The sequence below is a fragment of the Suncus etruscus genome, chromosome 1 (assembly GCF_024139225.1).
Source record: "Suncus etruscus isolate mSunEtr1 chromosome 1, mSunEtr1.pri.cur, whole genome shotgun sequence".
Taxonomy (NCBI): Eukaryota; Metazoa; Chordata; class Mammalia; order Eulipotyphla; family Soricidae; genus Suncus; species Suncus etruscus.
Window position 1 is genome coordinate 164,127,240 of NC_064848.1, and position 27,574 is coordinate 164,154,813.

At 38.2% G+C, this 27,574-nt stretch overlaps 1 protein-coding gene across 1 annotated transcript in view; it reads right to left on the reverse strand.

Moving 5' to 3' along the window:
- NF1 (neurofibromin 1) overlaps positions 1-27,574 on the reverse strand; it is a 304,781-nt gene that overhangs the window by 175,311 nt on the left and 101,896 nt on the right. Inside the window, 8 exon segments of the mRNA XM_049772767.1 lie at positions 917-1,000; positions 1,364-1,437; positions 3,273-3,522; positions 5,497-5,658; positions 8,636-8,759; positions 9,619-9,698; positions 14,713-14,826; positions 19,631-19,765. Coding sequence (XP_049628724.1) covers positions 917-1,000; positions 1,364-1,437; positions 3,273-3,522; positions 5,497-5,658; positions 8,636-8,759; positions 9,619-9,698; positions 14,713-14,826; positions 19,631-19,765 — 1,023 coding nt within the window.

The following is a 27,574-nucleotide window of genomic DNA, read 5'->3' on the forward strand; positions in this document are numbered from 1 at the left end:
TTGTGCTAGAAAAATATTACAGAGATTAAGGTACTTACCATGCATGTAGCCAATGCCAATTCTAACCTGACACTGCATATAGTCCCCTGAGAACTGTCAGATTTGACCCCTGAGCATACACCCGGGAGAAACTCTTCTTTTTTTTTTTTTTTGGTTTTGGTTTTGGTTTTTGGGCCACACCCGGCGGTGCTCAAGGGTGACTCCTGGCTGTCTGCTCAGAAATAGCTCCTGGCAGGCACGGGGGACCATATGGGACACCGGGATTCAAACCAACCACCTTTGGTCCTGGATCAGCTGCTTGCAAGGCAAATGCCGCTGTGCTATCTCTCCGGGCCCCCAGGAGAAACTCTTAAGTATGATGGAAACATTACCACTTACTACTTACCCCTCGACACACAGACACACACACACACACACACACAACATTACCACTTACCCCTCGACACACACACACACACACACACACACACACACACACACACACAGTACTGCATGTAGCTTAGTAGAGCACATGCCTGTGCAGAGTTCTGGATTCACACATTCACACATTTTCTCTCTCTCTCCTCTCTCTATCTCTTTCTTCTCTCTCTCTCTCTCTCTCCCTCCCTCCCTCTCCCTCTCTCCTTCTCTCTCTCCCTCTCATCCTCCCTCCCTCTCCCTCTCCCTCTCTCTCTCTTTCCTGGATTCAATTCCCAGTGTAAAACACACACACAAACATGTGCGCGCAAACCCCACAACACTTAAGTTTAAATGTTTAAATAAACTGAAAAAAAGAAGAAAAAAAGATTTTAACACACACACACACACACACACACACACACACACACGCGCGCGCGCAAACCCCACAATACTTAAGTTTAAATGTTTAAATAAACTGAAAAAAAAGAAGAAGAAAAAAAGATTTTAACCAAACTACCTGGCCATCTTCCATTTTGGCTTTTGGATAATTGAGGATTAATTTTGTAGCTTGTTCCCATTTTGTATGTGTATCTTCCCAAGCCTAAAACAAAAGCAATCATTTTTGTAAGCAACTTTAAAACAGACATAGAGGTAACAACCATTCAGTAATAGACATGTTTCTAAGTTGATACATAGTTAGTATATTATATTACGTGTAATTCAAAAGCTATCTCTAGTTATATATGTATACCATGAAGCTTCTAAAACCAGGAGTAAGTGAAGGAAGTGGGAAATTTGTCCAGGAAGATGGTTCAAAAAGCAATACTTTGCATTTGGAAGGGCTAGATCCTCCAAGCACCATCGAAAATGACCCAGCCAAACACCAAGTATGAATTTAAATAAGTAAGTAAACAAATACTGAGGGTGGGGGCTGGGAGGAATATTTTTGTTGCCTAGGTCATACCTCGGTATTTCCTGCAGTAGGGTGTTCAATACGCCGTAAGAGTGCCATCACTCTTTTCTGAAGTGCTGCTCTTCCTAAGAAAAGACAAACCAACATAATGCATGTAGAGTTGTTGCAATGGAGAACCTAATAAGCCCAACGCAACAGGCAGAGCAGGAGTTGTGAAGTGATAACGCTGGAAACTTTTATCAACCTCACAGAAAAGGTATTTAAGTTGGACTCCATAATGCCAACAACTTAAAATAGCCATTCCCACCTACATTTATTCAAAGCATGTGCTACTGTGTTGGGTGTCAGAGAGTGTACAGTGATCCCCCATATCCCTCCTCCCCGCCTATATTCGAGACAGGCATTCTATTTCTCTCAGTTACTACATTGTCATGACAGTTGTTAATGTAATTATTTCTCTAACTGCACTCACTACTCTTTGTTGGTAAGCTTCATACTGTGGGCTGATCCTTCCAACCCTCATCTCTATTGTCTCTGGGTATTATTACAATGTCTTCTATTTTTCTTAAATCCCACAGATGAGTGAGACTATTCTGTGTCTATCTCTCTTCCTATGATTTATTACCTTCAGCATAATAGTTTCCATGTCCATCCAGGTATAGGAAAATTTCATGACTTCATTTTTTCCTGATGGCTGCATAGAATAGTATTCCATTGTGTTTATGTACCAGTTTCTTTTTTTTTTTTTTTTTTTTGGTTTTTGGGTCACACCCAGGAGTTACTCCTGGCTCTATGCTCAGAAATCGCTCCTGGGAGGCTCGGGGGACCATATGGGATGCTGGGATTCAAACCACCAACCTTCTGCACACAAGGCAAACACCCTACCTCCATGCTATCTCTTCGGCCCCAATGTGTACCAGTTTCTTTAGCCACTTATCTGCTGTTGGTCATCCAGGTTGTTTCCAGATTCTGGCTACTGTAAATAGCTCTGCAATGAATATAGGTGTACAGAAGGCAATTCTGTGTTGTGTTTTTGTGTTCCTAGGGTATATCCCTAGGAGAGGTATAGCTGGAACATATGGGAATTCAATTTTGAGTTTTTTGAGGTATTTCCATAAAGGCTGGACTGAACGGCATTCCCACCAGCAGCATATGACAGCTTCTTTCTCCCCACATCCTGCCAGCACTTATTGTTCCTGTTCTTTGTGATGTGTGCCAGTCTCTGTGGAATGAGATGGTACCTCGTTGTTGTTTTGATTTGCATCTCCCTGATGATTAGGGATGTGGAGCATTTTTTCAGGTGCTTTTGGCCATTTGTATTTCTTCTTTGAGGAAGTGTTCATTTCTTCTCCCCATTTTTTGATGGAGTTATATGTTTTTTTCTTGTTAAGTTTTATCTTGTATACTTTAGCTATTAGCCCCTTATCTGATGGGTACTGGGTAAATAGTTTCTCCCATTCTGTGGATGGCCTTTGTATCCTAGTCACTATTTCCTTAGGGGTGCAGAAGCTTCCCAGCTTGATATAATCCCATTTGTTTATCTCTGCTTCCACTTATTTGGAGAGTGATGTTTCCTCCATAAAGTTGCCTTTAGTCTCAATGTCATGGTGTGTTTTACCTACATTCTACATACCTTACGGTTCCAGGTCTGATATCAAGGTCTTTAATCCATTTGAATTTGACCTCTGTGCATGGTGTTAGATGGAGATCAGAGTTCGCTTTTTTGAATGTGGCTGACCAGTTGTCCCAACACCACTTGTTGATGAGGTTTTCCTTGCCTCATTTTGCATTTTTTTGCCCCTTTATCAAAGATTGACTGATTTATGTCTGGTAAACTAAATATTATTTATTTTTATTCTGTCTACAAATAAGAATTTTAAAGTAAATTTACAAAGAAATAATATTAAATATAATCCCACATTCCTAGCACAATCAGATGCCAGGCTGAACAAAAACTTACCTGTTGACATCATATTGCTGACAGAGGCAAACTCCATAAATGTGTTATAGTTGGGCAAAAAGTTATGCACTGACACTTCATCCACCCCACACCGAATATCTGCTTCCTCGCAGAGATGGCGAAAACAGGACATGGCAACCAGAACAGCTTCAGTGTCAGGGCTCCATAGAAACATGTAGAGGGCCACTTCTAGTTTGGTCTGGGCTTGTCGACATATTGGTGGGGTTCCACTGCATCCTGCCCCACTATCCTAGAAGTAAGAAGTAGAAGGCATAAATATGTAACTTAGGGGGATATTATTTATATACCCAGCAATGTAAAAAAAATTGTGTAGAACAGATATATACACAATAAGGAATAGCTTCCCAAGAAGAAAAATCAAGAGTTTTTCACTTTAATCACAGTAAGTCAATGCTCTCAAGATGTCTAAGTGAGATTTTATATATATATATATATATATATATATATATATATATATATATATAGTATATTTGTAATACTATTTGTACAAAAGTCAAATAAAAGTAAAGCATCCACAAAATGAATCAGCTATCAAAAAAATGTGATGCAGTTTCAGTCATTTAAAGGACAGGGTCAGAGTGATAGCACAGCAGTAGGACATTTGCCTTGCACCTGGCCTACCTGGAACGATCCCAGGTTCTATCCCAGCATCCCACGTGGTCCCCTGAGCCTGCCAGGAGTGATTTCTGAGTGCAGAGCCAGAAGTAACCCCTGAACACCGATGGGTGTAGCCCAAAATTCAAAAATAAACAAACAAACAAACAAAGTAAAGGACAAGGAAGCAACAAGAAATTTTCTCTGCTGGAAGGAAAAAACCATATAAGTTACATTATAGTACTGACTGAAAAAAAGGACATAAAAATAAGTTACTGTAAAAACTAAACCTGATTCTAGATTACATATTCCCAAAACATGAAAAGGAAAACTCATTTACAAAACAAATGCAATTTTTTTTTGGAGGGGGGCCACACCCGGTGACGCTCAGGGATTACTCCTGGCTATGTGTTCAGAAATCGCTCCTGGGTTGGGGGACCATATGGGAAGCCATGGAATTGAACCAAGGTCTGTCCTAGGTTACTGTGTGCAAGGCAAATGCCCTACCTCTTGTGCCACCGCTCCGGTCCCACAAATGCAATTTTTGAAGATAAAATAGATAACAATTAGTAATATACTGCCTCAATGATGTAGTTCAAATAGAAAATTAGGAACAAATCTCCCATCTCCCTTTGACTGTAAAAGAAACATTTTTATGGAGATTTCGTAGTTTTACTTATTTTGTAACTTCGTGGAAATGGGAATATTAGGCCACATCTGGCTATACAGAGATCACTCCAGATGAGGGTTGGGGGCCTAGTATAGTACTATGAATAGAACCTAGGATAGTTTTGTGTAAGGCAAGCTACTTATCCACTATAACATCAAGTAATACTCCCCCCCCCCCTCTATATATATATCCACTTTTGTTAGTTGCTACAATGTGGGAGGGAGGGGAGACCAAAGTGATCAGGGCTTACTTCTGGCTCTGTGTTCAGGGATCACGTCTAATGAGGCTGAAGGGCCTATTATATGGTGTAAGGCCTCAATGGTGAACCTATGGCACGCAAAGGCCTAGCAGCTGGCACGCGGGAAGGGGTCCACAATAAAGATAATGCGGAGTGGCAGGAGGTTGAGTGTGCTGGTGTCTGCTTTGCAGCTCACCTGGCAACAGGGCCAGACTGGTCATTGGGAGGACCAGATTGTGTAGCAGTTTGGGCACTAGGGCTAAAAAAGGTTAGCCATCACTGGTGTAAGGGATCAAACCCAGGTTATTCACATGCCTTACTGTATTAGATCTCTGGCCCTCATTGTTACAACTTAAATACTTCCAGTGTTATGAACAGTCATGTCTCATATGGGATAGTTTTATAACAATTATAAGCATAAGAGTTAAATACTTGATCAAGTAGTACTTATACCTGAAATAATTCAGACAACAGTTTTGGAACAGGAATAGTTATCCCATTTTAAAGAAAAGTTATCCCATTTGAGAAACTGAGACATAAAGATGTTGAAAATTTGTCCCAGGTTCTCTCAGAGTAGTGACATAACTAGAGTCTAAAAAATTATTCCTTATTCCATAATATATAGGAGATATGACCAGTTTTCAGAAAAAAATAGAGAAGATGATAATAATATAAAAAATATTATAAAAGACGCTGCTTACTATGGATAAATTTCCTTTTCCTTTTCGGAGAGAGGCTCCAGGAGTACAGGTTCGCAGGAAATCTTCATGATCCATGGACATCTGAGTAGTCGTCCCACTTGAAGGAACATCACATCCAATCCCATATAGGAAGTGAAAATGACAGGAACTTCTATCTGCCTGCTAGAAAAAGAAACAAGTAAGCTGTACCTAGACACTGAAAATTGAGAGAAATAAACTCTTAGTGTGACTTGTCTTTTTTAATTTTTTTAAGAATCTCATAGATAACTTTTCCTACTCAATTTTTTCAGTTAATTATAAATATCCAATTTTCTTTTATTTGGGGGGGGGGTCACACCTGGTGATGCTCAGGGATTACTCCTGGCTCTGTGCTCAGAACACTCCTCGCTTGGGGACCATATGGAACACCAGGGATCAAACCGAGGTCCATCCTGGGTCAACAGCAAGCAAGAGAAGCACCCTACCACTGCTCTACCGCTCCAGCCCCTAATATCCAATTTTCAAATATCAGATTTTATCTAAGCTTATTAGAAGTTGATTTTTCCCCAGATTAAATTCCTTTGGGTAAGTAATTAACACTATCTACCACGTGTAAAAGTGATTTTGCTGACCAGAGTACTATATTCTCATTACTGAATGCTTATACTCTGGAGAATTAAATCACAATTTAAGTTAAATGCATGAAACTCCAGAGCGTAATCACTATTTTTAATGATGTCAAATTCCAAGATAAGTAAGTTGTGAATAAACCCAACTCAATATCCCATTTCTAAGCAAAGAAAACTAAGTTGCATAATACACCAAGAAACATGAATTTGAAACATTAGAGTTTTTTTGTTTTAACTGTATAAATGGATGAAGTTCATTAGATCAACTGCTCCCAAACAATGTTATACAGAATAAAGATGATGGGAAGGAAGGGTGTGTGTGTGTGTGTGTGTGTGTGTGTGTGTGTGTGTGTGTGTGTGTGTGTGTGTGTGTGTGTTCAAAAAGTGAATGAGGGTGTGTGTGTGTGTGTGTGTGTGTGTGTTCAAAAAGTGAATGAGGGTGTGTGTGTTGTGTGTGTGTGTGTGTGTGTGTGTGTGAGAGAGAGAGAGAGAGAGAGAGAGAGAGAGAGAGAGAGAGAGAGAGAGAGAGAGAGAGAAAGTGTTCAAAAAGTGAATGAGGGGGCCAGAACGGTGGCGCAAGTTGTAAGGCGTCTGCATTGTCCGCCCTAGCCTAGGATGGACTGTTTTGATCCCCCAGCGTCCCATATGGTCCCCAAGCCAGAAGCGATTTCTGAGTGCATAGCCAGGAGTAACCCTGGGCGTCACTGGGTGTAGCCCAAAAACCAAAAAAAAAAAAAAAAATGTGAATGAGATAGATTCAGAGCACCATGTGTGGTGCCAGAGATTCATACCAGGGTTGTGACCATAACAGCCACATATACATGCTTTACTTCCTATATTATCTCTCTAGCCTTAAAAAAAAAAAAAAAAAAAAAAAAGCCTAATTACAGAACTTTTATATTAACAGGAACCTGACAGTTCTTCTCTGTCCCCCAAAACTTCCCCAGGATACTTTATTTTATTTTTTGGTTTTGGGGTCATACCCGGCAGCGCTCAGGGGCTACTCCTGGCTCTATGCTCAGAAATCGCTCCTGGCAGACTCGGGGGACCATATGGGATGCTGGGATTCGAACCACCATCCTTCTGCATGCGAGGCAAATGACCTACCTCCATGCTATCTCTCCGGCCCCCAGGATACTTCAATAATTCAGAATCAGGGACTAGAAAAATAATATAGTGAGTATGGTGCTTGTCTTGAGTCAGCCATATGCATATCCTCAGTATCACATATGGCTGGTTCCATGAGCACCGCCAGGAGTGACCTCTGAGAACAGAGCCAGCAGTAAGTGCTGAACACTGCTAGGTGTGGCCAAAAACAAACAAAAAAATAAATTTTTAATAAATAGTAAATAATGAGAAGAAAAAAATTTACTCATCCTTGGAGACAAAAAAACCTGTTAGTTTTAAATGGTGTAATCCTTTTATTTTATTGTTGTGGGACTATATCTGGTAGTGCCTGGTACCCAGAGTCACTGTGGTGCCAACATGAAGTAGTTATCGGGAATCAAAACCAGGGCCTCACACATGCAAGAGCTTTACCACTTATGCTTTATCACTAGAGACCCAAGAGGGAGAAATATAATACATCTGGACTCAATATTCAAACTCTTTTCTTCCATTTCTTGATTAATATCATTCTTTAGAATAGCCTGACCATAAGATCAAACTCACATGAATGAACTTAAGAAGAGAGAATATGGAATTCTACTTTGGTTCTATTAGCCCCATTTCTCCTAAGCTGCTAAAGAATCCTGGTTACATAATTAGAATTACTTGGAATGGTATCCTTAAGACCAAAGTCTTAGAATAAGAAGTTTTTATTGTAATATTGGTAATCAAACCTAGAATCTCAAATTGCAATGCATGCAACTCTATCACTGAGTCAAATTCCCACAGTATTTCAGAATAATTTTTTAAATATTGATTTTTAGAGGCCAGAGAATGTTACAAATAAGGCACTTATCTTACATGTGGCCAACTGGGGTTCAAGCCCTGGAATTCCATATGGTTCACAAAGCCCCTAGGAGTAAGACCTGAGAACCCCAGGTGTGGCCCCAAACTAAATAAATGTTAATTTATCTAAGTTGAAGAAACAGCACAAGTGGCAGAACACCTGGCTAGAATGTGAATGACTGAGCTCAATCCCTGGCACCGCATGGCACATGCAACATCACCAGAGATATGGCCATGTTATTCCCTGGCTTTTGCAGCATTCATGAATGGCCTCAGGTTCCCTGAGCTCTTCTGAATGTGGCCACTAAAATAAATAAACCAAATAAATATTGATTTATCAGTATGTCTTTAGCACATATATTTCCCTTAGGGATCTTGTAAGATGGAGGAGGTCAAGAAGTCTTATTTGACTGATAAATAATTCTTTCATCTCACCCTATTACTATTCCAAATTACTTTCATTTTTAAAGATAACTTTTTGCTTAATTTACTCTTTTTATTTTAAATTTATAAATTTTATTCTAGTTAAAGTATATGTTTATAATAATAGAGTTGACATATATGGTCTTGGTGCTTACCTTATTCTTAAGAAGAAATTTATTCCGACAGATCAAAATTTCCCGTAACCATTTGAGAATTTCTGTGCTGCTAAGCATTTGATGACTAGTTAATTTCTTGCAGATATAAAAGAGCATTTGTGAGCTGCAATAACAGAAAACCCATTGTTACCAGCATTGCTAATAAATAATCATCGATACATAAGGCATTCTTTCATAATGGAAACAAGTTTAAAGAAAACTTGCTTCACTCTTTGGATTTGATATCAAATAAACTATGAATGAAGTCTATAAAGTATTTTTAAATATAAAAGTAAGTACTATTAAGCTCCCTACCCCCCAAACGCCCAGCAACAGTTTCATCCATAAATCTCATCTTTGTAGAGAGAAAAAAAGATAGACCAGACAAGTGCACAGCTCGGTCTATTTGAAAAGCCAGTGCTTTAGAGTAAATCTTATACAAAAAAAATAATTCAGCATTTACAAAAGAAAATTTTAGTGGAACACAGTGATAACCATTCACTTACATATTATCTAAGACTGCTTTCATGCTCCAACAGCTAAATTCTGCTGTTATTTCAAACTATCTAACCCATAAAGCCAAAATATTTACTGACTGCTACCTCTAGCCCAATACAGCAGTAACTAGCCATACATATGACTCAGTACTTGAAGTATTAACTGTCCAAATTAAGATGTGACAGAAGTGTAAAACACTCCAAAATTTAAAGACTAGATATATTGGAGCTGGAGTGATAGCACAGTGGTAGGGCATTTGCCTTGCAAGCGGCCAACCTGGGAGTGAACTATGTTCAATATCCAGCATTCCATATGGTCCCCTAAGCCTTTCAGGAGTGATTTCTGAACGCAGAGCCAATACAAAATCATAAATCTCGAAGACATTAGTAAATAATGTTTTCCAATAAGTTAACTATAATAAACTTAGTATTTAAAGACAAAAAAAAGAATATTTCAAAGTGAACGTTTAAATAAAAGTACAATACCTGATTTCCCAAAAGGTTTCTACAGGAGCATCAGGATTCCATAAATCAATGCTATCTAACTGATGAAGAACCAGCAGAGCCTTAAGTTTTAACATAAGAGAGATTTTTTTTAAAAAAATTAGTAAATATAACACAGGAATATTTTTTCATAAATACTAACAAATTGGTAGCTGTTACTTACAGAATAAGGCATAAGAGAAAAACTGTGGAGAACCCAGGTTTCTTCAGAATAAAATATGTAAAATGAACAAACTATTTCTAGCATTCTTACTTTAAATGACATATACACATAAAGTTGAATTACTAATGAATTTTAAGTAGCAGCTTATATACATGCAAAACTGCTCAATAAACAAAATTATTTAATTATCAAAGAAGATAAAATTAATCACCAAGTAATGAGAACCGGCCAAAATCAATATACACAACAAAGCTTATCTTCTAGACTAGAAAATAAAATAAGGGTTACGTATTTTGTCTAACATAAATTCTTTTTGAACAAAAAATATACTACCTTTCAGAAACTAAAGAAAGGAAAGGTGCTTGTGGGATGGGTCAGTGGTAAACAACAAGTATGAGGCAAGTCTGATCTGATGCTGCTTACTACATGCACTGAGCAAAGTTCCTGCCTATTTGAGATTCCTGGTGCAGCGGAAGAGTGTGGTGTTAATCTGCAGAGCAGTCAAGTGTGCACAAGCATGGAATCCAAAAAAAGAAGAAAAAAAGTGCAGCCCAGGGGCTGGTGAGACAGTACAACAGGTAAAGTGCTTGCCTTACAAGGAAGCCAACTTGAGTTCAATTCCCCAATACCCCATATAGTCCTCTAAGCCCCACCAGGAGAGATTCCTGAATGCAGAAACAAAAGTAAGTCCTGAACACCACCAGGTGTGGCCCCAAAACAAAGTGTAACCCTGACAAAGTGCTACAATGAGCACTGAAACCCCAGTAAACTGTATCAAATGCACATAGTCTCAAGTTGTTTTCTGCCATCTACTGTGAGGGGCCGGTGCTTCAGCTCAGTCCACAAGTCACAGCTGAGCTGAAGAGGTAGGCGGCTGAACTCAACTGGATGCCACTGAACTATTTAATCCACAATATCCTGCGTTTGGAGGAGACTGACAGCAGTGATGATATTTGCGAACTCAGTGATGATGACAATGTCTATTAGGATCATACCCTCACATCAGATACAGCTGATTCTCTTTTTGGATAAACAGATGAGGAGGAGGAGGAATCTAGTTTTGAAGGATTTTGCTTGATTACTAGTTAAGCTACAGTTTTCTGAACTTTATTTTAAAGTTTTAAAATTATTGTTGCTAGTTTACAGTCTTTCTCTAGCAATAAATATTGAAAAACATTTAACCTACTGATTCCTCAATTATTGTAATTGTTTAGGTATATATTTTTATTTTTTAAATTTACCAGTGCCTGCTGCATTTTCCATCTCGGCTTATACTCAAATCACTAAGGCTTATATTCGGGTCGGCTTATACTTGACTATATATACTATATACAGCATTCCTACTGGAAAGTCAGTATTAAAATTATTGGGGGATCTGTGGAGCTGGGCTGGTGAGCTCATATGGGGACAGTGGTGGTTATAGGAGCCCTCTGAAGGGCCCCCAGTGAGATCAGTTCTGAGACCAGTATGTTCATGAGTTTTTCCTATTAGTTGTGTGTCTCTTTCGAAAGTTAAATGAGTCTGTGGAGTTGGTGGTTTGCACAGACAAGACGGAAGGCTCTGGGTTGTGGGCATGGTTGCCGGGAATTTTCGAAGAACAGAGACGCAGGGAGAGGGGCCCTGGCCTAGCTCCAAACAGTTCCTGTAGATGTAAGCCACAATACTGGCATACCTGGAGTTTGTTGGCAAGTAGAAGTCTCTGCAATGAAAAGTGGGAAAGTGGTGAACCTGAACATTCACTTGGCTGCAGTTGTAGGACCGGTCTGTGTGTGCAGCCCCCAGGGCTTCAGTAGGTGTGTGAGGGGCATGGGGCAAGGGAGGAACATGAGGGGCATGACCAGGGACCATTTGCCCTGCTTTCCTCAGAAGGGCCCCAGTACAGCATGCACTTTTAGCCCCTATATTGTCTCCTGGTCTTGCAGTACACTTGGTACTATGCATTGATTTTTAAATAGTTCATATAATTCATGTAATCATAATCTCAAGATTTAAATTATACAACAGTGATTTTTATTATGTTCTCTCTCTCTCTCTCTCTTTTTCCCTTTTAGATACTTTGATTTGCAGTACAGTGCACATTTCCTGCCACAGTGTCTCCAGTTTCCCTCCCACCCACCTTTCCTCAGATGCCTTTTACTTCTCGCTTTCTTTCTCTCTTGCTCTGTCTCATTCTCTCCCTCACATGCTGGTTTTTTTTTATACTGTTTGCACTATTTCTAATTAAGGGGTACCATGCATATCACTTTATCCCCTTTCAACATCCAGTTTTTTTTCAGTGATCAGTTCCAACTGATCATTACCCTAACTGTGGACTGTTCATTACCCTAACTGCATTCACCACTCTTTATGGTAAGCTTCCTATCCTGGACTGGTTTTTCTGATCCTCCTCTCTCTTGTCTCTGGATATTATCATCATACTGTTTATTATTTTTCTTTTATTATTTTTCTTATATCCCACAATGGGTGAGATTATTTTGTCTTCTTCTGACTCATTTCACTCAGCATAATAATAATCTCCATATTCGTCTATTTATAAGAAAATGTCATGACTTCATGTTTTCTAACAGCTGTATAGTATTCCATTGGGTAGATGTACCACAGTTTCTTTAACCACTCATCTGTTCTCAGATACTTGGATTGTTTCCAGATTCAGGCTATTGTAAATAGTGCTGTGATGAACATAGGAATACAGAGGGCTTTCTACACGGTATTTTTGGGTTCCTAGGCTATTGTTGGATCACATGGAAGCTCAATTTCTAGTTTTCTTGAGGAATATCCCTGTTGTTTTCCAAAACGGCGGGGCCAGTCTACATTCACCAACATCTGTGCCAACACTAGTTGTTCTTGTTCTTTGTGATGTGTAACAGTCTCTGTGGTGTAAAATGATACCTCATTGTTGTCTTAATTTGTATCTCCCTGATGATTAGTGATGTGGAACAATTTTTCGTGTGTCTTGGCCATCTGTGTTTCTTCTTTGAGGGAATGTTTGTTTGTTACTTCTCACCATTTTTAGATGGGATTAAATATTTTTTCTTCTTGTGAAGTTCTGTCAGTGCCTTGTATATCTTAGATATTAACCCCTTTTCTGATGGGTAGTGGGTGAATAGTTTTTTCTATTTCATGGGTAGTCTTTGTATTTTAATCATTGTCTCCTTTAAAGTGCAAAAGTTTCTCAGTTTAATGTAGGCCCATTTGTTTATCTTTGCTTCCACTTTCTTGGTGTTTAATCTTTCAAGATGCCTTTAGCTTCAGTTTTATGGAGTGTTCTGTCTACTTTTTTCCTCTATGTACCTTATGGTTTCAGGTCTGAAATCAGAGTCTTTAATTCATTTTGATTTGACCTTTGTGCATGGTGTTTAAGAGAGGTCTGAGTTCATTTTTTTTTGCATGTATTTGACCAATTTTCCCAGCACCAGTTGTTGAGGTTTTCCTTGCTCCACTTTGTATTTTTTGCCTTTTATCGTGTACCTTGGATCAATCTCAGAATATTTAAGTCTATTCCACTAATCTGAAGTTCTGTCAGACCATTATTATAGTACCATGCTGTTTTAATGACTATGGTTTTATAGTACAATTTAAAGTTATGAGGAAAATTATACCTCCAATCTTATTTTTCTCAAGGATTTCTTTAGCTACTCATGGACATTTATTGTTCCAGTGAACTTCAAGAGTATTTGATCCACTTCTTTGAAAAATTTGGGATTATCTGTGAGGTACAACTCCTTCTAATTTATTTTATTTTTAAAATTTTACATTGTGGTTTCAGGGTGGTTTATAATACAGTTGCTTTTTTGCCCCCTGCAGATAAAATTATTCATGATTGAGTTACAGTCACACAATGTACAACAACCTTCACCAGTGGACATTTTCCACCACCAATGTCCTCAGTTTCCCTCTCACCCTCTTGGATGCCCTCTCCACTTCTCCCCTGAAGCACCGGCCCCTCCAGTAGATGGCAGAAGACAACTTGAGACTATGTGGATTTGATACAGTGCACGCACACCGAATCAAATAACCTGCATGACCCAAGTATAAGCCAAGTTTGGCTCATAATCCAGTATATAGGTTCATCAAATTAGATGTGAAAGCATTATAGAAGCCACATAAACTCAACAAACAACAGAATGCTCACCTAGTTCAACTCCCCAAAATTCCATTACTATTTAGTTGTACCAAGCTATAGTGGTACTTGCCAAGGGAAGCGCTTCAAGAGATTGGGAAATTGATGAAAAGGGTAGAGGTAATGATACTCTGGTGGTGGGGTTGGTGATGGAATACTAAATGCGAGTAATGACTGTATTATGAGCCACTCTGTAAACCAGTGTCTAAAATAAAGGGAAAAAAAATTTTTTTTTTGGTTTTTGGGTCACACCTGGTGGCACTCGGGGTGAGTTCTACGCTCAGGAATTGCTCCTGGCAGGCTCAGGGGACCATATAGGATGCCAGGATTTGAACCACTGGTCCTTCTGTATGCAAGGCAAACGACCTACCTCCATGCTATCTCTCCGGCCCAAGAAAAAAAATTTTAAAGAAGTGCACACAGAGCATGCATGAGACCCTAGTTCTATCCCTGGCACCACATGGTTTCAAGCACCATTGTTTCCTTAGGCTCTTACACTCAGGGGTCTACCCTGGTTGGCCAAGAATCTCTGGGCCAAGAATCTCAGAGATTTCTTTCATAAATTATAAGACTGTACAATATAGTTATTACATGTGATATAAAGCAAGTAAGTCCCTTGTTTCTCTACAGAGTTGAGAAAACAATATACAAATACAAACATAATTTTTGAAAAAGATGTAACTAACTCTTGATAATGTCTATAAATGATGCCTATCACTCATAGAAACTACACACCAAAATTATTAAGGATGAAGTACAAAGTTAAAACTGTTCCAATTCATTTATCCTTTACCTCCATTGCTTCCTGAGCAATCTCTGGCATGTGAGACTGAGGAACCAGTTGGACGAGCCCTGTAATTAATTCTGCTGTACTGCCTTGGGTTTCAGGCCCTTGTTTTCTTGGATTCTGCAAGAAAAGAAGAGCAAACTTTAATTTGAAATTTTCAATTCACTGGAACTGGAAGGAGGAGGAAATAGAGTGACTCGTAATGTAAACTAAGTTTCTATCTGGGCTGATAAAAATGTTCTAGCAATAGACAGTGATGACAGGTAAGTCAGTAAACTGTAAATTTCTCTATGGTGTGTTTTATGGCATCAATAAAAATAGTGACATTTTTAAAATTAAAAACAAAAACAGGGGCCGGGCGGTGGCGCTAAAGGTAAGGTGCCTGCCTTGCCTGCGCTAGCCTTGGACGGACCGTGGTTCGATCCCCCGGTGTCCCATATGGTTCCCCAAGCCAGGAGCAACTTCTGAGCACATAGCCAGGAGTAACCCGAGCGTTACTGGGTGTGGCCCAAAAACCAAAAAAAAAAAAAAAAAAAAAAAAAACAAGGGCCAGAGAGATAGTACTGGGAAAAAGTACTTCTCTTGTATGTGGCCAAACCCTTGTTTGATCCCTGGAACCACATTTGGCTGTCCCTTGCCCAGCACCATAAGAGGCCACTCCTGATCACAGAGCCAGGAATAGCTAGCCCATGAGCATAGCTGGGGAAGCCCCCAAATTTAAAAAGCAAAATTAAGAAATCATCTTTAGTTAAGAAACATCTTAAACTATATTCTTACTTGTTCACTACTGTGAATGTTGAAAGAAAATGCTAAAAATAAAAGCTAAATATTGAATTATAAGGAATATCTATTCTCAGATTTGAGAGATAGTACAGTAGAGGTAGGGCATGTGTCTTGCATGTAGCCAACATATATGTAGGTTCGATTCCAGTATCCCATACAGTTCTCTGTCAGGAGTGATCCCTGAGTGTAAAGCCAGTAATAAACCTTGGTCATAGTTTTTTGTGACTCCCAAAAAAATAAAATAAAAATTTAAAATAAATTCTATCTATAACATGATATAATTTATTTATTCAGTAATACCAAACTAGCTGATAATATATATACCTCTCATTTAGAATTTGCCTATTTTGGTCTATAAATAAATGACAAAAATATGTCAAATTACAGCATCATTAAACAGATTTCTGTACTCTACAGGAAAGAGATAAATCCACACAGATAAAAGGCTCGAATCCACAGCTCCAGATACTCATATATCAGGTTTATTTTGTTTTATATAATGCAAAAGCAAATTAGCATTGTATTCATATTCACTTAAATTCTAAAATCCTTCCTTGTAATTTGAAAGTACCTATTTGCACTTTAAGAACACATGGTTCAGGCCAGAAACAGCTCACAAGTTATATAATTCCCCCCAAAAGTCTAATCTATTTTTACCTTAAAATGATTTTTTATTGGGGCCGGAGCGGTGGCGCAAGCGGTAGGGCATCTACCTTACCTGTGCTAACCTAGGATGGACGGCAGTTTGATCCCCTGGCATTCCATATGGTTCCCCAAGTCAGGAGCGATTTCTGAGCCCATAGCCAGAAGTAACCCTTGAGCATCACCAAAACAAAAACGAACAAAGAAAGTATTCCATTTCTTACTTCATTCTCTTTACAATGAATAGAAGTATCTTTGTTTTTCTGGCCAGACCCGGTGACGCTCAGGGGTTACTCCTGTCTACACGTTCAGAAATCGCTCCTAGCTTGAGGGACCATACGGTACACTGGGGGATAGAACCACGCCCATCCTAGGTTAGCGCGTGCTAGGCAAACACCCTACCACTTGTGCCACTGCTCTGGCCCCCTTATTTTATTTTTTACTTCTTCCCGAACAATTATTTTAAAACATTGATCCTACATATACCTAGTTTACTGAGCTAAAAATTTTTATGTTAAATACATTTAAAAGAAATCTCACTATTTTAACTTACTTATGCTAGCTAAGCTTTTTCAACCACTAGATGGCAGCAAAGAAAACGTTTCCAATTAAAATTTTCCCTCTTCCCCTATTTCAAGGTGCTCTATTTCAAACTTGGAAACTCGCAAGTTCCACTTAAATTCTGGTTATTTGGAGGATAAAATATTTGACATAAAAGACATCCATGACTTAAATATATCATTTGACCTGACTGTATTTTGTAAAAATTGGGCCTAATGCATATACACGATATGAATGATAAACCAATACAAATTTAACTGCTTCTACCTAAACAAAAGAAATTTCATTAATATTACAGTCTCCCTGGCAAACTTTTTGCCTTTTGGCTGCAACCAGCAATGCTCAGGAACTACCACTTCCAGTGTACTCAGGAGTACCATATTTCAAACTGGGGCTTCTCTCCACTCCTCTGTCTGAATCATCAACCCAGCTTCCTCTGATAATTTTTTTTGATTAGTCGTTCTCATCTTTCATTCATTTTTCACTTGTTCATATTCTCTTGCTTGCTCATTTTCTCCTCTCCCCACCCTATAAATATTCACATGTAAACAGTTTTTTAATTCAGAGAATTTTAGGAGCGAGAGAAATACCACAATAAGGGCTAAGATGCCTGCCTTGCACACCTGGTTCCATCCCCAGAGCTGCAAGTAAGCCCCTGAGCCATACCATGAGTGATTTCTGAGCCAGAAGTAAGCCTTGAGAAACTCCAGGTGTAGGAACCCCTCAAAAACCCCAAAATATCTGGAGAATCTTGAAAAAGGGTTCATAACACAGGAGATAGCACAGAGGAAAGGCATTCTAACTTTCATGCAATCAACTCTGGTTTCATATGGTCACTCAAACCACCACTGAGTGACCCCTAAGCCCAGAGCTATGAATAAACTCTGAGCACAGCCTGCTGTAGCTCAAAATCTCCCTGGACCTTGTCAACCCCCCATAACAAAAGGAGTTCGTAGAACTTTTGTAACTATGGGCATAGCAATTTGAAAAATAAGACATTAAAAAAAAAAAAAAAAAAGACATCAAAACTGAAAACACCTTACAGTCTGTTGCTGAACAAAACAGTATGAAATTTTTCTGGATACTACTCTCCAGAGCCTAGGGAAACTCCAAAGGTTAAATTAAACATATTACTCATTAACATTTAGTAAGCATTATTCCAAAAAACCATTACATGAATTATCATAACCTTAAAAATGACTCAAAGGCAGGTACCAATACCACACCATCTCGTGTAAGAAAAACATAGCACACAGGAAGCGGGAATGGAACTAGAGACCCTGGTGGAAAAATGCTGACAGCTCTTGGTAGGTGTGGAATTGGAACATTATATACCTGAAATCCTATTATTGATAGTACTATAAAAATCATGGTATCTAAATATAAACTGGAAAGGAGAAAAGTAGAAAGAACGTTTAAAGCACAGAGTAATTAAGACATCCAAACTACATAATACTATCTTTCAGTCATATGTCATTGTTCTTAATTATTTGTGTACAAAATAATGTTCATGGAGGGTGGAGGCTTAGGGAACAGAACGATAGTAAAGCAGAAAGGACACTTGAAAAGTACATAACCAAACGGTTTCTATTCCTGCTATCCCACATGAGAGTGGTCAAGCATAATCTCTGAGCATAGAGCCAGAAATAAACTCTGAGAACAGTAGGGTGTGGTCAAAATCAAAACACACTCAGAAATTTAAAAGCATCTGAATAACATTATGATAATCACTGAGTGTTAATCACATTTATTTCATCACCTCTCCTTAAAATACAATATATTTAAGCAAAGTCAATAATAATGGGAAAAAAGAGGGACAGAAAAACTTAAAGGTTAAGCAAAGAATTTGGAAAGTTAATAAAACAACCATGTAGCAGATGTAGGAAGCATTCTAATTTAAGGTCATTTAATTTCCTCATTTAATAACTTCATCATTAAATTACAATAGGTTAGTGAGACCTTGCATTCATACATTTTATCAGATTCGATTCTTTTTGTTTTGGTTTGATTTTTGGGCCACACCCGGCCATGCTCAGGGTTTACTCCTGGCAGGCTCGAGAAACCATATGGGATGTTGGGATTTGAACCCAGGTCTGTCCTATGTTAGTCGCATGGAAGGCAGATGTCCTACCGCTGTGCTATCTCTCCGGCCCCAGATTATATATATATTCTTTGGCATAATTTTGGCATGGGGGTGGAATACCCCAAATTTTGCCTAAAGAACATATATATAATCTGGTAATAAGAACGAATGCAGTGTCCACTAAAGTATGGTAATCTAATGATGAAGTTATTAAAACTAATCTAATAATATTATAATATTGCTATTCTCTAAATTAGTGAAGGTTTTTTTGGGGGGTTACTTTGGAGGGGGCCACACCTAGTGGCGGCTCAGGGGTTAGCCCTGGCTCTGTGCTCAGAAATCGCTTCTGGCAGGATCAAGGGACCATATGGGATGCTGGGTTTGTCCCGGGTTGGCAGTGTGCAACCATTGTGCTATCTATCTCTCCAGCCCCTCTAAATTAGTTTTTATATCTTAGGTTTCAGATAGCATTGGTAAGTGTTCTTTAGCTAACAATCTTCAAGAAAAAAAAGCATTTCACTGAAAAAAAAATAAGTTACTATAATAACAACAACAATAATAATATATACACATATGTATATTTGGTTTTTGGTACACATACAAAGGCATGTTTATTTGGCTTTTGGCTCACACCCGGTGGCGCTTGGATTACTCCAGGCTCTGCGCTCAGAAATCGATTCTGGCAGGTACAAGGGACCATATGGGATGCTAAGATTTTAACCACTGTCCATCCTGGATCAGCTGCGTGCAAGGCAAACACCCTACTGCTGTGTTATCTCGCGGGCTCCCATTACTATAATAATTTTAAACTGTTTCAAAAAAAAAATACTTTACACACACAACAGAAATACTCACACAAAGCAAGAGCTTTGGATCCGCATGAATTAGTTTCACCATGGACAAAAGAAGATACTTATAGCTTCTTGTCTCCAAGTCTGTAGGTTTTTCTTTAAATTTAAGGCTTGTAACTTTTTCTTTAAATGTAAGACTCTAAAAACAAAAAAAAAAAAAGACAATGCTTTATAAGAACCAAACATCAGATCCAGGAGAATAGTTGTTCACCTTTTAAATAATAATTATAAAGCTTAAAAAATTACATTTTAACAACCAAGTATGTAGCATATTAAGATATTAAGTATAATTATTGCTAAGTTTAAAGATGAAATTTATTTTAGAATATATTATTCTTATAGTCAAATGTAGTTTAAGCAAAGTAGGTCTATTAAAATCCTAAAAGCCTTAAAGCTATTTCTGATTATATAAAAAAGCAATTTCCTAAAATGTGAAAATTTTAAGTTTACAGCATTCTCAAATAGACACATTGAGCAATTAATTTAATAAATACTTATCCCACACACAGAAACACATTTCACAGAATCCATGACACTAACAATTTTAAGAAGCATTTTAATGTACAAAATCACTTTATTTTATTTTATTTTAATGTACCACAGGAACCACTATGAATATAAGACAACATGCAATATGTATTCCCAATTTCAGAAATGTTCAAAACTAAAATCAAAGGTTTCATAGAATTTGACGAAATGTCTTATAAACATGTTATTAACACTATAATTGTTCCTTCAGTCACATTCCATCTTTCTTAAGCTGAAGAATGCATGTATTTTGCCTAAGGAACATTGTTAAAAGAGTGAAAGAAATCTTTGAGAAAGTTTAAATCATGAAAACTATGTTTCGAATGCAGAGATATTATGGTGGATTCTGTGCTTGCTACTATAATTATGAATGTTAATTCAATAAACCCAGCAATTATATACCAGACCCAATATCATCTATTTTCTCTATCCTTTTTGTTTTTTGGGGGGGTCACACCCGGCAGCACTCAGGGTTTACTCCTTGCTCTACGCTCAGAGATTGCTCCTGGCAGGCTCGGGGAACCATATGGGATGCCTGGATTCGAACCATTGTCCTTCTGAATGCAAGGCAAACGCCTTACCTCCATGCTATCTCTCCAGCCCCTATTTTCTCTATCCTTACAAAAAATTCCCTATCCCTTTGACATATTTGCCTTTTTGTGAACATATATACAGATAAGACTTACCCACATCTATGAAGACAATAAAATAATAAAGATGTTCAAGTAAGCAAGCTATCTTTCAAAGATAAAAAGTAGAAATGCATTACATTCCTAGCACATAGATCAAAAGATTTTGTTCCAAACGAGGGCCCAACACCATATAATTTCCCGAGAACAGACATTTTTCCCCTGGTGGCCTCAAACACTGATGGGGAGAATATTCCCCAAATAGGATATGTATGTATAATACATGGCAACAAGTCTCACTGTTTCCGTGTGATGATTATGTTTGTTATTATGCCTAAAATACTAAAAGTCTTCAGTTCTCAGAGGGGAAGAATTATCTATATACAATATACATTAATGCTCAAGAATATCACGACAGCACTGAAATGGCATTATTGACAATGTTGGCTTTTAGCATTATTATCTTTTAGTAGAAAACTTATCAAATATGTTCAATGGATGTTTTTACTATTTGCCTCCTAAAATTATTTCTTCAAAGTTAGGTCATACTGCAGATCAAGATGAAATTTAGTTATTGAAATGACTAAATGTAATGTTCATTCCTGATGAAATAATTTCATAGAAACAGAAATTTGAGAAGAATTAGTAGGAAAAACATTACCTTTTATTTAGAAATCATTTCTAAAAATTAATAATTTAATTATGTTCTTGTTTTTAGCCAATACCAATGGTTGTCAGAACTTACTCATGGTTCTATGCTCAGGGGTCATCACTCCTGGCAGAGATCTAAAGATCATACAGGGGGGCCAGGGGTCAAATCTTGTGCAAGGCAAGTGTCCTACTGCTGTACAATCAAATATCTCCATCCCCAAATTATGTCATTTCTTAATTTCTGATTATAAGCATATGAATTTTGTTTCAGCATAACTATATAATGTAGAATATAAAATTTGAAAAGTCTATACCAGTCAGAGACAAACTATACAACAATTCAAGACTTTAGCGTAGATGGGTCAGAGCAATAGTACAGCAAGTAGAGTTGCATTCAGCGGACCAAGGTTTGATTCCCAGCAACCCATATCATATCCCCCAAATACAGGAATAAGCTATAAGCACCACTGAGTGTGGCCCAAAACTGGCCCCCCCCCAAAAAAAGATAAGCATATATTAGAGAATATAAACATAAGGAGTTAAAAACATTCTAAAAAGTTCCTTGATTGAATTTCGTGATTGGGGGGGGCACACATACCTTAAGTATAAGCAGCAAAATAAAAATTTATGGTAGATTATCTCGGACTGAAAGTTCTGCAAATCATAAAACTATTAACAAAAAATAAAGACAACCTAGGGGCCAGAGCAATAATATAGCGAGTGAGGCATATGCCTCACACATGGTCAACCGAGGTTCAATCACTGGCATTCCACATGTTCCAAGCCTGCCAGGAGTAATTTCTGAGTGCAGAGCCAGGAGTAACCACTGAACACTGCTGGGTGTGGTTCCCCACTCAAAAAAAAAAAAAAAAAAAAAAAACAAAAAACGAAAAAACCTAAAGTTGTGAGGAAAATGTTTACAAACTGTATGATATCTAAAAAATGAGAATTCATCTATCTTAATAGCAGAAAGTTACAAATAATCCAATTTTAAAAGGCAAAAATATCAGAACATACCGGTAACTTAAAAGGTAAAGTTAAGAAAATGAAGAGTACTATCACTAATTCAATGGGACCTAAAATACAGTAAGATAGCAAACACTTCATACCTATTCAGTAGCTATCATCAAAAGAAACAATAAATAACAATGACTGGCTAGACTTAGAGAAAAGGAAACTTCTATACACTACTGGTGGCACTATAAAATGGTACAATTACTGAAAAAAAGCATGAAGGTTCCTCAAAATATTAAAAATAAAACTACTACATGAACTAACAATTTCAAAAGAGCCAAAATATGGGAAGTGTGTGTCACTTAATCAAAAATCCTAAGAGTTGGAGAGACAGTACAGAGAGTTAGGAAGTCACTTGCCTTACACATGGTCAATCCTAGTTTAGCTCTCTAGCACCATACAAGCACAACCAAGAGTGCTTCTCTGAGCAAAGAGGAGTCAAACCCTGAGCATCATTGGGTGTAACCCAAAACAAAAAAGTTAAAAAGAAAGAAATCCTGCTTTTTTGCAACAGGATGAACTTTGGAGTTCATTACAAGAAAAGAAATATGTAAGAGACAAATGCTATGTAATCTAGATATGGAATCTAAAACAAAAAATAAATACATAGTAAAAAAAATTTAGATTTGGAAACTTAGGATGAGTATAGAGTTTAGGGTACATGTTTTGCATGCACATGAGACCACTGAGCATTGCCAAGTATAGCCTGGAGGGCTCCAAATACTGCAGGATTTAAGAAGAACACAAGAAGCACTACACACTCAAGCCCTACCATTCAATCATTTGGCCCAGTTGATCAAGAAGCATAGAGAATGGTTCCACGATCCTCCAGAGCACCACCTGGAGGCTCTGAAAGTAAAATTTTTGCCAGGATGTTGGATCAGTGTTAAAGTGCCTACTCCTATATGTGAGGTCCTGGTCTGATTTCCAGCACCACATCAGACATACACAAATTTAAAACATTCAAAAATTATACATATTTTTAAAAATTCATACACCTATAATAATCAGGTTTTCATAGTTTTCATTAAAAGAAAATTTTTACAGCACTGGTGAGAGTGTAAGCATACAGGATGCTTACGTACTTGTGACTGACCCAGTTCTATCTCCAGCACCACATATGGTCTCCAAGACCTGCTAGAAGTGATGGCTGAGTAAGCCCTAAGCACCAGTGGGTGTGGCCCAAAAGTAAAAAACAAAGACAAATATTTTCATTTACAAAACATTCAAAAGTACAAAATGGAGATGTTACGGCTCAATATTCATATAAGAAGTCAAGACTTCTTAAGACTATGGGTCGGAGTGATTGTACGGCAGGTAAGGCATTTGCCTGGCATATCATTGACCTGATTTTGGTCCCTTACATCCCATTTGGTCCCCCAAAGACCACCAGAAAGTAATTTCTGAGTGCAGAGCCAGAGCCAGGAGTAATCTCTGAACATAGCCAGGTGTGACCCCCCCCCAAAAAAAAACCCAAAGCATTTATAAAACTGAGCTGAATGTAAAATGATAATGTAGTCTTGGATTATACTAACAGAAACATAGTATACATAATGCAGCAGGTAAATAACTTTCATTTTTATTATACAACATCTGGTTCTTAATGTCTCATTTAAACTGGGAAAAAATGTGCTAGACTGAATTCTTTTCAGAAGAGAAGCACATAATATACAGTAGGTCAAGTAAGAATGATTCACTCATTCAACAAATATGTATTAAATGCCTACAACATGCCAGATACTTTACTCAATAAGCTGAAGTTTCTACATTCATCAAGCTAACACATTAGTGAGGGAAGGCAGCTAAAAGAAAAAGATGGATACTTAAAATGTTAAATACTCACTAACCACGTGACTATGATTCACTTAACATTTTTGCCTCAGTTTCCTTAGCTACAAAAACAGATCAAACACATAGGCATACACTTTTAAAGAAAACTGAAACAAAATCATTCCTAGAGGTACAATGTTATAAAAATAAAAAGAACCATTAAGAATATAAAGATATCTTTATCTCTAAAATTTGACAAAGATAACTTTATTCAAATATCTATTCTCTCTCAGGACCACTACCAATTTATATGCAGTCAAAATCTATTTGCTAAAGTAACTGTAAAGGGACTGGAGACTGGAGAGATAATACAGAGGTAGGGAATTTGCCTTGCATGCAACCAATCTGGTTTCAATCTCCAGCATCCCATGAAGGTGTCCCCAATCCTACCAGAAGTGATCACAGAGCAGGACCAGGAGTAAGACCTAAGCATTGCCAGGTGTGCCCCTTCTCCCTTCAGAGAAAAAAAAAAAAAAAAGTTGTATGATTCTCCAGAAAGGAGAGGATAACTAATGGGTTAAAGTGAGAAAGGATAAAAGTCTAATTTAATTGAAGAAAAATTTTTAAACAGCTCTTTCCAATAAGAAATATATCTATGTCCAAAATATAGAGTGAAGTCTAGAATCACAAGTATTATTATTGTTATTATTATTTCACTTTTTATTTTTTTTGGTTTTTCGGGCCACACCCGTTTGATGCTCAGGGTTTACTCTTGGCTAAGTGTTCAGAAATTGCCCCTGGCTTGGGGCATATGGGAGGCCGAGGGATCGAACCGCGGTCCTTCCTTGGCTAGCGCTTGCAAGGCAGACACTTTACCTCTAGTGCCACCCCGCCGGCCCCTATCATTTCACATTTAACAGACTAAACCCTTCATAGCTATTTCAACAGCAAATGACAGGTTTATTAGCTACAAATCACCTGAGGTAATGCAAATGAGAACCCACGAAACATTATCAACTTGACAATTTTGAAATGCTGCAGACACATGCCTATCAGTACATAGTGGTAGGTAGATGATCTAGAGGTTAGAGATGTTGCTAAATGTCCCACAGTGCGCAGGGAAGAGAGTTGTCTATTAAAGTCAAACTACCAAGGTTGAAAAACCCGAGTATGTAAACATTAAATCATTTACTATGTATATCCACCTTTGTTTTCAAAATGTTTACCATTTTATGGAATGACAGTATTCATTAGAAATTTTCAAGTAGGGGCCGGGCGGTGGCGCTAAAGGTAAGGTGCCTGCCTTGCCTGCGCTAGCCTCGGACGGACCGCGGTTCGATCCCCCGGCGTCCCATATGGTCCCCCAAGCCAGGAGCGACTTCTGAGCGCATAGCCAGGAGTAACCCCTGAGCGTCACCGGGTGTGGCCCAAAAAACCAAAAAAAAAAAAAAAAAAAAAAAAAAAAAAGAAATTTTCAAGTAAAAGTTCTAGGAACAAAGCTCTGTGATGACCAAAGTGGTGCACTAGAGTTAACACCCCCCAACTATTTCAAAAGGCATAAAATGAACACGTATGTCTTTTCAACATTTTATGTGTGTTTTCTTTGACAGCTATAGCTCTTGCTGAATATTTTCTTATACAGTGACGATTTTCCCCATTTTTTATCTTTTCTTCTCTTTGTGAACTGTTCAATAGGGAATTTGGTGAAAGAATCCCTCAGTTTAATTATGTTTGAACCAAGTCCTGGGTATTGTTGGACGTGTTCTTACGCCCCCATATGCACCGATAACGCCATGTGGTTTTATTTCTTGTTTGCATAGACACATTAAAATGGGAAAATACTATATATACAAATAAGTTCTTATCTAATAAAGATGGGAACACACAAATCTTGTAATGCAATGGGACCTTACACCCTGAACATTGACATAATGACCTAGCACAGGCCTCAAAAGAATGGGCATTCTCCTTTCACCCCTGATCTAGGGAAGCCATCTACGAAACATCCAAGGTTGTCTATAACATCACCTGGAAGCAATCCTCTACCAGGGAAGACCCTACTGCTGCTCTGACCTCGACCTACTCAAAAGAGACTTCCCTTAACACTGAGAAGACTTAACAATAACAACGACCTGCTTACTAAACAGGGCTTGCTGCATTGCCCTTTGTGAGGTGAAACGAGAGGATGCTCCACACCAGCCTGAACTTTAATGTAGGATATGCAGATTCCAGGATCATTAATACAGAAACCTGATGCCAACAATAGAGACTGCATGAAAAATAAAATTGTATTGGCACTACAGACAACGACTTGGATTGAACAAACTAGTTTGCCTGGAGCCTAGAGTTGGTCTTATGTCAGGAAACTTCAGGGGCAGAGTCTCCTTGTATTTAGGCCAAGGCTTTTCTTTTCCATGTTCCCCATATTTTGGTGGGCCTATGCAAACAATATTTGCCACTCTAACACCTTTTTTACTGTGCTCCTTTGACTCTAAACCTTAAAAAATAAAAAATTGGGCCCAGAGAGATAGCACAGCGTTGTTTGCCTTGCAAGCAGCCGATCCAGGACCTAAGGTGGTTGGTCCAAATCCCGGTGTCCCATATGGTCCCCCGTGCCCGTCAGGAGCTATTTCTGAACAGACAGCCAGGAATAACCCCTGAGCACCACCAGGTGTGGCCCAAAACCCAAAAAATAAAAAAAAATAAAAAAAACCACTTAAACTTTTGATGTTAACTTAAACTAATATGCATGTGCATGAATATGTAAAAAAAAAAATACTATGCCTTCAATGTTTAAGGAGTCACATAAATTTCATGGCTTTAGATTGCTTTGTCTACTGCTAAGAAATGTCACAATGTACTACAATCTGGGGACTTGTGGACAAAGTAATTGTACATGGGTTCTGTTTTATTTTTCTTAATGTTCTTTGACTGTAAGTCCAAAATTTAGGCATCAGCAAGGGGATTTCTTCTGAGAACTCTGTTTATGGGTGGTTGTCCTTCCACTGTAACTTCACCTTTTTCTCTTTCTTTGCATCATTGTTCTCATAATTAAAAATTAGTGGCTGGCGAGGTGGCACTAGAGGTAAGGTGTCTGCCTTGCAAGCGCTAGCCAAGGAAAGATCGCGACCACGGTTCGATCCCCAGCCATCCCATATGGTCCCCCCAAGCCAGGGGCAATTTCTGAGCGCTTTGCTGGGAGTAACCCCTGAGCATCAAATGGGTGTGGCCCGAAAAAACAAAAAAAAAAAAATTAAAAATTAAAAAAAAAATCTTTTGTGATGGAAAGAGCCAGGCCTGTTTAACTCATCATGTTTCCCTGCCACAATACTGTCCTTGGCAGCTAGTGAGAGCAC